This window comes from Barbus barbus (assembly GCF_936440315.1).
Source record: "Barbus barbus genome assembly, chromosome: 45".
NCBI classification, from domain to species: Eukaryota; Metazoa; Chordata; class Actinopteri; order Cypriniformes; family Cyprinidae; genus Barbus; species Barbus barbus.
Genome location: NC_136723.1, coordinates 19,971,397 through 19,982,740, shown reverse-complemented (window position 1 = coordinate 19,982,740; position 11,344 = coordinate 19,971,397). Strand labels below are relative to the sequence as shown.

General features: G+C 39.7%; 1 protein-coding gene across 2 annotated transcripts in view; it reads right to left on the bottom strand.

Moving 5' to 3' along the window:
• Positions 1-791: 791 nt before the first annotated feature.
• The window catches only part of LOC306863722 (protein Aster-B-like), a 50,483-nt gene continuing 39,930 nt past the window's right edge, over positions 792-11,344 (bottom strand). For both annotated transcript variants that reach the window (XM_079407235.1, XM_079407234.1), the window contains 16 exons: positions 10,719-10,803; positions 10,402-10,505; positions 10,099-10,194; positions 9,566-9,646; positions 9,358-9,473; positions 8,776-8,929; positions 8,381-8,573; positions 8,132-8,278; positions 7,930-8,048; positions 7,680-7,822; positions 7,459-7,562; positions 6,972-7,175; positions 6,795-6,885; positions 6,130-6,237; positions 5,621-5,741; positions 792-4,195 (listed from right to left, as the gene is read on the bottom strand). In XM_079407235.1, coding sequence (XP_079263361.1) covers positions 4,109-4,195; positions 5,621-5,741; positions 6,130-6,237; positions 6,795-6,885; positions 6,972-7,175; positions 7,459-7,562; positions 7,680-7,822; positions 7,930-8,048; positions 8,132-8,278; positions 8,381-8,573; positions 8,776-8,929; positions 9,358-9,473; positions 9,566-9,646; positions 10,099-10,194; positions 10,402-10,505; positions 10,719-10,803 — 1,953 coding nt within the window. In that variant the 3' untranslated portion in view covers positions 792-4,108. The remainder of the gene's footprint in view (positions 4,196-5,620; positions 5,742-6,129; positions 6,238-6,794; positions 6,886-6,971; positions 7,176-7,458; positions 7,563-7,679; positions 7,823-7,929; positions 8,049-8,131; positions 8,279-8,380; positions 8,574-8,775; positions 8,930-9,357; positions 9,474-9,565; positions 9,647-10,098; positions 10,195-10,401; positions 10,506-10,718; positions 10,804-11,344) is intronic.

Here is an 11,344-nt window from a genome sequence, read left to right as displayed (position 1 = left end):
TTTTTGTCTCTTTCTATAGGATTTTTCCCTGGTAAAAACTCCCCACCACATTATTTGAGTGTCAAAAAAAAAAAAAAAAGTACTGTTTACACGAAGGCATGTTTTAATGTCACTAATTTTAATAAATAGTTATTGGCAAAAATATTTGGAGAAAATAAGAAGAATGTAAACCTTTTGGCCACTTGATTTGCCTCCACATCTCTGGTCATAAATTACAAGAATTGGACATTTACTTGTTTTATACAAAAATCTTTAAACATCTGTAGCAACCTTTCTTTGTTCTGATTATATGGGTCATTCTGGTGAGTCTAGGAGGAATTATTCTCCATGAAAAACTGAGATTAATTGGGGGCATTTAGAAGAAATCGCCAAGTAGATAAATGAGCAATTACTGCAATTTACCATGCCTTCTTTGTGGATAAATTACAATCGAATGATTATTCATTAAAACATGGGATAAAAGGAGTTTCAATTGCGGGCTGTTATGGCATCTTAAATGTAGAATCAATTCAGGTAAACTGGGACACTTTTGAGACGGGTAAATGTCAAAAATAGCACAGTTTACATAGGTTACTGGTAATAAAAATAATTTAAAAAATATACAGTATGTGATAACAGTCACAAGACAAACACTAACAGGATTCAAGCAATAAAATGTCAAACTAGAGTAAAGGTTATTGTAGTCCATTTAACATGATCTTTTCTGTCTTCCACTTTATTCTATGTATAAATAATGAGAGTTAAAATGCAGAAAATGTAGCAAGTAATAATATGCAATAAAAATCTCTTTTAAATACTTTTATTCATTCCGCCTATTTCTTGACAACACAAATTGTATAGTTTTTTGTTTGTTTTCTGTTTCTCAGGGATCCCACAGTGCGGCCAGCGCATGTAGGATGTGCACTGACTGTACACAACATATACATACATTGCAGTATACTTTTGTGTATATACATTTTATAAAGAAAACTTGAAATATATTTTTTAAAAAGCCTCAATGTTGTAATTACAATACATATTTATTTTTCTTTTTTTCAATGTTTCAGGAAAAAACTAAAAATAACCCGGTGTATTTTTATGTCAGTGTTTTGCTCCTGGATTTGACATGGTAAAAAATGTCTACAGTAAAAAATAACACTGTTAGCAGAACTTGAAAAATAATACTTTTAGGGCCTGACAGTGAGCAATGTGGCACCATTGCTGTGGCCTCCCAGTGCTTGACATCAAAAGACATTATGCCTTCTAAATCACCCGTGCTTCCAAAACCAGCAGGTTATGTCCAAATGAAGCATCGTCTTTCAGCTAGAAAATACATTCACACACAGGGTTCATGTGGAGTTTCAGCAGTACTTACACACTCTACTTGAACACACATTGCACATTTAATACTGCATATTGATTTAATGAGGATGAATACAGGCATGAATGAACTGTAGTCCCTTTTCTGGATTGATTTTTAGGAACATAACCATCATGAAAAATGCACTTTGTGTGCGTCTATGTTTAACAGCTAACTGACCCCTTAGCATAAACAGTGCAAGTTGATCACTACGGCCCACAGGTGCTATTTTTACATTTCCTAATTGGCCTTGTTGCTATAAAATAGGATAAGAGGTCTGCCACTAAAGCCAACATGGGATAGCAGAGGCTCCAAATGTCATGCACAAGACCTCACAGGATAAAATGCTCATCTAAGATCCAGTTGTTTAGAACAAATTGGACTGGTTCATATCCATCTGAGAAGTTTCGCATCTATCACATGTTCTGGACTAAGACAGTCATCAGCTCTGTTTCTTTACATCAGTTCATACATTGGTTTTAAACAATGCCAGAGACAACTGGACTTATTAATGAACTTAAAACAAGTTGATTCCATGGCAAAATCTACATTAATCAGAAACTAGGACTCCATGTTGTATAATTTGTGAAAGACTCCACAAAAACCACTTGATATTTAAATATTCAACAAGAACTTTAGATTGTGAAATTACTGCTAAGAAATAGATCAACTCCAGTAAATACATTTCTAGTTTTTGGCCTTTTCAGGATCAGGAAATTAACTAGACTCAAACCGATTTCGTCCACATGAGCACCATGGCTCAATGTCAATACAGGCCACTCTAGGATCGCAGCTCCTACTATAAATACATCATCTACTTGTGTGTTGGAATTTTGTATGAGAAAACACAAGTTTTTGAGTATGACACCTCAAGAGGTTTTAGTCAATTTGACCATTTTCATGAGGTTGATTTTTTATTATATTGCCAAAGTTTCTAGACAGTGAAAGTTTGTAAATTCAAGCATAACCTGGATCTTTCACAGTCTTAACACACCCACTGCTGGTCTCTCTGTAAGAACACATCAAGATAAATGTCTGTCTAGCTCCACAACGTTAATAAAAACAATGTTAAATACTTTCTGACATCACATGACCAATGTGCATCTCTCACCCGTCCAGCAGCTGGTTCAGCATCAAAACCACATAAAACATGAAAAAAAAAAATGGAATGGCTTTAAAATCAAAGCTTGGCAATTTGAAGTTATTTACAGCTGCCCGTAGGATATAAATGAACCCTGAGGGGGAACAGAAACACATTCATGTAACAATAACTCATTCACAAATGAATGGATGCTATTGGTTAGGGTGGACCTGCTGTAGTTGATCACTGCATGAGAGGTTTGGTTGACTTGATGGCTGCATCCCAATTCCCATACTCTTTCTCATAATAGAGCACTGAAGTGATGGCATATTTTTGCAGGTCAGAACTTTGCATCACCCTGGTTCCCTCGAAAACCCCCCCAAAAGGATTTTTCCATTGGCTTTTGGTTTATTGCAGAAAGTAAGCTCTGTGACCAACAATGGTTTATGATTCTTGCACGTTTTGTTCATCATGATATCTTCACCAATGAACAAAACTTTTATGACTTTTGAATCCTAATTGCTAAAGTAAAAAATCTAAATGTGAGCTACTTTAGAAACAGACTACTTTCTTTTTTAAAAATCGAGTTGTCCTGTTCGGTTTGATGTTAAATGTGCCTGACAACCTCCGTAGTCCCATTCAGCCACTTGTTAGCAACCGTCTTTTTCAAGACAAATTTGCATCCCGCTCTCAAACTCAGGCCATTGGTTGAGCCGATGTTGCTTCAACAAGCTGTTTTGACGGTATTTATTGAGTATTTTCCTATAGTTTACTCTGCACATTAAACTGGCGAAGACAGGAATGAAAACAAATGAAAGGTTTGCAAGCTCAGCTGTGCGCAAGATGGATTGGAACATGGAAAAAGCATACTTGTGGCTTAACCGTGTCCTATATGCCTAAAAGTATGTACCTTTTCCAAGTATGTACTTTTATTGTGCAGTAGTATAGAAACTGGAATGCAGCCGATGACGCTTAGTAGATGGAGCCTTAGAGACCATGGCTCTTTTGCCATTGCAAATCAACCAATCGGAGGAAGTCATTCCTCCAAACAGGGGAGGATATAACAGTTGCATATAGTTGATGCACCACGGCGCAAGCTATCAAGGAACCAGCCTTGATTCTCCATGGAAGCCTGTTACAAATGAACTCTGGCAACAAATATAGCTCTACATAGAAATTATATATTTTCATGTGCATCATAACATCATTCAATTCCATATTTTGTTTTTATAAATAAATGTGTACATGTCCACGTAACACTTTCTGATAGTAACTCCGTATTTTCTTTATCTGGTCCCAGACTCCAAAAGGTTTTAAAAAGTGATGCAGCCGAGTTCCAACATCCGCTCAAGTTTTCAGAGTGTTTAAACCAGAGAGTCTGTGTCTGTTTTGAAGTGACAGTTGAATTGTTTTGTGTGCGTTTGTTTTAGCCCTGGGTGAACAAACCGATTCCACGATCACGGGACTGCATTCCTTCACTTTTTCAGCTCTTTCATCGCAGAGAAAATAGAGAAATTACAGTACTGGGTTTCCTTCAGCGTCTGTTGTCAGAAATGTCTCACAGCGCTGCAGCCGGACCGTGAGAGCCGTTCAGTCAGTGCCGCTCACTTACCATGCCCCGACCCAGCTCATCTGGTCGCTTACATGTAGAGATGTTCATTACACTGGCTGAGCCAGGACTCTGTTCATCAGTGATAGCGACTTCTTTCTTCACTGTCTGAATCGTAGTCTCTCAACCCAATACCTTTCTGTAGCTTCATTAGAGACTCTTTCATCTGTAAACACACAAATACTTCTCTGAAATCTTTTAATGACTGCAGCTTAAAGAAATAGTTCATTTAAAAGATTTAAAAGCAAAGTTCTTCCAGGTTTCACGTTTTGTATTCTACTGAAGAAAGCAAGGCTATTGATTTAGAATTACAGTATCTCACAGAAGTGAGTACACCCCTCACATTTTTGTAAATATTTTATTATATCTTTTCATGTGACACTGAACACTGAAGAAATGACACTTTGCTACAATGTAAAGTAGTGAGTGTACAGCTTGTATAACAGTGTAAATTTGCTGTCCCCTCAAAATAACTCAACACACAGCCATTAATGTCTAAACCGCTGGCCACAATGCAGCCCCAGACCATGACACTCCCACCACCATGCTTGACTGTAGGCAAGACACACTTGTCTTTGTAATCCTCACCTGGTTGCCACCACACACGCTTGACACCATCTGAACCAAATAAGTTTATCTTGGTCTCATCAGACCACAGGACATGGTTCCAGTAATCCATGTCCTTAGTCTGCTTGTCTTCAGCAAACTGTTTGCAGGCTTTCTTGTGCATCATCTTTAGAAGAGGCTTCCTTCTGGCACGACAGCCATGCAGACCAATTTGATGCAGTGTGCGGCGTATGGTCTGAGCACTGACAGGCTGACCCCTTCAACCTCTGCAGCAATGCTGGCAGCACTCATACATCTATTTCCCAAACACAACCTCTGGATATGACGCTGAGCACGTGCACTCAACTTCCTTGGTCGACCATGGCAAGGCCTGTTCTGAGTGGAACCTGTCCTGTTAAACCGCTGTATGGTCTTGGCCACCGTGCTGCAGTTCAGTTTCAAGGTCTTTGCAATCTTCTTATAGCCTTCTTATAGCCTATGTATAGCCAATCTTTATGTAGAGCAACAATTCTTTTTTTCAGATCCTTAGAGAGTTCTTTGCCATGAGGTGCCATGTTGAACTTCCAGTGACCAGTATGAGAGAGTGAGAGCAATAAAACCATTTAACACACCTGCTCCCCATTCACACCTGAGACCTTGTAACACTGACGTGTCACATGACACCGGGGACAGAAAATGGCTAATTGGGCCCAATTTGGATATTTTCACTTAGGGGTGTACTCACTTTTGTGGCCAGCGGTTTAGACATTGTGTTGAGTTATTTTGAGGGGACAGCAAATTTACACTGTTATACAAGCTGTACACTCACTACTTTACATTGTAGCAAAATGTAATTTCTTCAGTGTTGTCACATGAAATTATATAAAATATTTACAAAAATGTGAGGGGTGTACTCACTTCTGTGAGATACTGTACATAAAAATGTAATTTTTGGGTGAACTATCCATTCCTCGTTGACTGATACTCTATTAATAGGATGCAGTTATAAAAGTTCCCCATTTTTCAAACTTGTGCTTGATCTTACCTCATCTAATAACAGCACAGATGACTTTATTATTTCCCTCCATTTTTCCAGCTCGTTTTCATGGTAACGCTGCTGTGATTCCAAAAGTTGAGCCCATTCAATGTGTGTCTCAGGAAATTTACTGCAACATACACAGAGCCAAAAACATTCCTCACACAAGTATCATTCAAGTTCATATGCTGCAAAAATCAGTTTATTTATCAATATTTCTTCCTCGTGTCCTGGTAAAAATGTAAAAAAAATTAAGACTTGAAAAGCAAAATCTGAAAAAAAGAAAACATATACTGAGTTAGGTTTATTTAAAAAACAAATTGGGGCAATGAGGTAAGAACTTATGCAATACTGCTCAATTAATTTCATGTTGTACTTAAAAAAAATTAAAGATTTTATGCAGAGTGGCACAAACGGCACAAGACGAGTTATGTGTCAAAGTTTAGGAGTTTTGAAAAACCTCATATTCCATCTCTTAAAAATAACAAATAACACATTCAAAGGTCTAGTTACTCTACCTTTCATGAGACCTGAGACCCTGCCAGGCAGTCAAACTCTGAGTCGTGTATTCCAGCATCCATAGCTTATAAAACAGCATCATGTTCAAAAAGACCAGTAGCACCAGACTGAAGAGCAGAAGAGGACAATCTCAGATCAGCTCGTGAGTCGCAACGCATAAATCCTAGAGCAGCTAAACAAGTTCACGTTCATACAGATAAAAACTTTGAATACCTTACACAAATCCTGCAGGATGCAATGAAAACAGGAGAGAGAAAAGACATGAAGCCAAAGAACAACAGACTGTAACAAATTCCAGCTGATCAACAGTGTGATTTACTTATAGTCACTAAGAAATGTGAAATAAACAGAGAAACCTTTTAATCCTCTAAAAATATAACAAGAGGGTGCATGACCAAAGACCGAAGTAGACACTGAATGAAACGTGCAGAGAAGACTTCAACACTACAGCTATTCAACACTTTTATAGCATGCTACAGTATGTATACATCATGTTCTTCATTTCATAACAGTAAAGTTCCTTCATATGGCACCTTTAAATGAGATACGTGTCATTTTCAGTTTTATATTGCAGTTAGACATTATTTGCTAAAATGAGCAATTCGTGAGAAAAGGAGTGGAGAAAAGAAGTCCTGTGATTTGGTTTCTCACTGCGAATACTCACACAGAGCTGATAATAAGCAGAAGTTTGGAAACGCTGTAGAGAGCTAGGCCTTCAGATCCGTGGTCCGGGATGTGTCTGGTCTGTGTGGATCCTGCGGCAGCACATCCATCATAATCAATAACACAAAAACAACAATAATGCCCAGGTACGCTAGGAGAGATTTGGCTAATGTCGCACCTGCCACGTGTTTGATGCGATGGATGACACTCTTCTCATCCTCAGGTGTGGTGACGGGGCTAAGTGCCTCATCCAGGTGCTGCTGCCTCATGTGTGTCAGCGGCCGTTTCCTCCGCCTCACTGTAGCTGTGCGTAGCGCTTTGGATTTGGGAGACTGTTTGTGAGGTTCAGATAGCACCAGCTGTACCTTACTCAACTCCAGCTCTACACACACAAACAGAAAAGAGAGAGAGAAACAGATATTACGTTCATCTTTATTTTTTTTATCCTGCTCTATGCAATTATTTTTATTTTGTTATTTTATTATAGTTTGCATTGTTAGCATGACTATTTTTATCTTTAACTTTCACAACAAAATTAAATACAATTAAATATTTAAGTTTCAAATTTAGATTTTAATTAATTAAGTACATTATGGGTATAAATATTATCTTTATACTTTATTCTGTGGTTTTATTTTATTAGTCCCTGCTCTGCCAAAACTTACCTAAATATCTAAAATATTCATCCAGGCCACTCCAGAAGTTTCGCTCAATGAAGCCCTTGACCAATCCCCATGGCTGCTTCCTGTAGCGTAGTTCAGCTGACACCCTTTTAGATTCATAAGCATTTTACCCTCACATGCTATAAAATGTTTTTTGTATAGTACAGAGCATGACTAAATATAATGCCATTTATTGGATTAAAATAGAATTAATAAAGCTTTACCTCAGGCGGCACTTGTTCTTGGCGACTCTAGTGAGCATGTAGCGGTTGAGAGTGTAAAAGTAATCGTGATACGGGACATCGTGAGCAATCACCTCAGCGTCGATGATGTAGCACTCGCTCACTTGACTGGCCTTGTGCAAAGTCTAGAAGAAAAACAAAGAAACAACAGTTTTTCATAGTATCGTCATTAAGACAAAACTACATAAAACAGTCCCGTGTACTGCTTGTTTTTCTCCTCTGAAGAGCTCACCTGCGTCTCTGTGACTGTGGCCGTCTTCGGGGCCAATGGGTTGGAGAGGGAGATGGTGTACATGATCTCTCTTGTTTGATCACCAGTGTCTTCTTTCCTCCATGGGTGATAGACCACATCTGAAAGAGGAAAAAGGTCAAATCAATAATAGTCAGATAGACAGACAAAGCTGGATAAAGACTACTAGATAGAGTTGGTCAACCTGAGAAGCGTCTCTGCTCCAGAAACTCTCTCATGAACTGGGATTCAGTGAAGAGGATGTCATACAGTTTATCCACACTGAACTTATACACTTCATTAATGTACAGTTTCCCATTCAGATCTTCCTGAAAAGCCTGCACTTCCCCTGCTAAGAACACAGAAACAGGAAGAGGTCGTGTGTCAGACCAGATGTGGTACAGTATATAGAAATTGTTTGATATAGAAATCAGTTTTGGGAGAGTGTACACACCCTCATCGTGTGTTTCTGAGGAGTCGCTGAGTTCTGTAGGGAGGTCCTCATTGTCGTTGAAGTCAAGGGAAGGTGAGGGGACGGGGACAGGGGTGGAGCCACTGGTCTCTGACAGCTTGTTGTCAGGTAACGACAGGGGTAGGAGGTCTTCTGGGACGCAGCCACTGAAGTCCTCCTCAGGGGGCACGTCAAACTACACAGACAGAAAGATTGTTTGTGAATATTTTTCATGATTAAACATTAAACACTCAAAACTAAGTTTGCCATCCTAACGTTATTCTACAGTGGTCAGGTATGGCAACCTTAACCACCAAATAATAAAGCATTATTGTCATACAAACTATTTTTCCCACGGTAACGCATTGATGTGTTGTGTGAAGAGATCTGGTACTTACGTTGACCGGAGCGTCTGTGCTGTCTGTGGAATTCAGATTGCTGTTGGGGAAAACTTTCCTGTGGAGCTGGGGGCTGATGTCCATTTTGGCATATGGGGTTTTAGGGCAGTTGTCACTGGCCTCGTTCTCTTCAGCAGGAATCTCCTCACAGTACCTGCACCAGGGAGAGGGGCAACAGCTGCAGGTCAAGATTACCAGCTCGGGCAGCAGAATAGACCCTCTCCCACAGATAGCAATGGGATGGACCGATGGATAGTGGACGAGAAATTAAGATGTCTACAGTAAATTAATGATCATCTGAATTCAATGTTCCAAGTTTGACACGGTATCTCTGATTGGGCGCTTTTGACTTGCTGTATTTGATTATATAATTTTTTTAAAGAAACTGGTGCAAAGCGGAATTTTCAACAGCCATTACTCCCATCTTCTACTCCAGTGTCACACGATAATTTAGGAATCCTTAAAATTACAAATGAACATCTGTTTTCTGGATCTCTTCTCACGACGCTGTGAGAGAGGGTGGAGATTTGTAAATTATGAATCAGCTAAATGGTTGAACATTCATGATAGGGGAAAACTCACCCCATGGTGTTGAAGTCATCATCAGGAGGTACGTAATCCTCATCATCACTGGTTAGACCCAGTTCATTCCCATAACACTGATGGACAAAGTGCCACAGCTCCTTGGGACACAATGGCTAGATAAAAATAAGACACACAGTGGGTGAACATGGCCACCAAACATTTGTTTTCAGCCGATCATTGAATGTAATGTCATGTCTTGTCCAACCTTGTCCAGTAGAGCATTTTGCCAGAGTCTGAACATCATCATGTATGTCCGATCTCTTGCCCCGAGTGAGGTAAAAAAGTGCTGGAAGAGAATATGTGAATGTTTAGTGTTGTGAATATGTGAATGCACCAGTGCACTACTGGTGATATGTAGAAGTCAAAGGGCTGTGTTTACAGGACAAGGTGGTGGGGAAGTTGTGGCCTAATGGTTAGAGAGTCGGACTCGTAATCCAAAGATTGCGGGTTCGAGTCTCAGGCCGGCAGGGATTGTAGGTGGGAGGAGTGAATGTACAGCGCGCTCTCCACCCTCAATACCACGACTGAGGTGCCCTTGAGCAAGGCACTGAACCCCCAACTGCTCCCTGGGCGCCGCAGCATAAATGGCTGCCCACTGCTCCGGGTGTGTGTTCACGGTGTGTGTGTGTGTGTGTGTTCACTGCTGTGTGTGTGCACTTTGGATGGGATAAATGCAGAGCACAAATTCCGAGTATGGGTCACCATACTTGGCTGTATGTCACGTCACTTATCACTTACCTTTTCACTGTCTGTGCAGAGCTGGATGGCATTGGGAATGAGTCTAGCCGTCTTCTCTTTTGTCATGGAGCATACATCTTTCAACCTCACAGTCAGCTACACACAAGACAAAAAACTCAACAAGCCAGCAGCAGCCACATCTCAACACAGTATATTCAATGTATATCACTCTATTTCCAGAGCTAGAAAGACAAATTTTTGTGCAAAATTAGCTGCTTTCCTTCAGCTTTGCTGATCCAGCTGTGCAAGAATATGGCATGAGAGAATGATGCCCTCTGTGATGAGAGTAATTCATCAACTCACCAGTGTTTCCCAGCGGAATATGTTGCTATAGAAACAGATCCAGTTTTCGGAGAGGTAGAGGCGACCCTGCAGGAGGATATCTCTCTGCAGGGCACAGGAGTAGTCTGTCAGGATGAGGAGAGAGGTCAGAGGTTAAGATACACCAGCCTCTTTCATACATGTTTACTTACTGTTTCCAATCCAACATCAAAAATATAATAGGCTATCACTAATTTGAAAAAAATAATAAAAATAGTGGATCTCATTTTTTTTATAAAGTTTTGGGAAAATCATAATACCTATTCTATCGTAGCATAAAGATCAAATATAAGACTCACCCACAATGAGGCGCTCTGTGTCGGGCAGCTGCTTAAAGAGCTTCCTGAAGTCTTCATTTCGCTGTTTGTATGTGGGGCTCAAAACCTGAGAGACAAGAGGAGAGGGAATGAGACCAGCTATGTACAACACACATTCAGCCACAAACATCCAAACAGAGACAGTCAAAACAATCAGCATTTCCGAGAGGGTACAAAGACCTCTAACATTGTAAAAAAAAAAAAAAAGAGTCATTCTACAAAGTGGGTGCCATTTGTGGTTTTTATATGGTTTTTAGATGTTTTTACAAAATAAATAAATAAATACATACAATAAAAAATACAAACATTATTTTTATTTCATTAAAAAAAAAAAAAAGTTATATATAAAATATATAATTCTTTTTCAATGCTCTATTGGCTTCGTCATCTACACAAAGGTACTGAACAGTATTTCAGTCCCTCTGCAATCCTGTCCTGACTGAAGCAGCTTTCTTCTCTTTTGCTCTCTGATTGGTTGCTTACAGCAGGAACACGCTCAGAATCCCAGTCCCAGTCCGTCCAATCACACGTGGGCACTTCAGGCTGTTGGACTGCCTCCCAGTCGTAGAGCCAATGAGTCTCTGCCTCAAAACTGAGGACTTCCATCG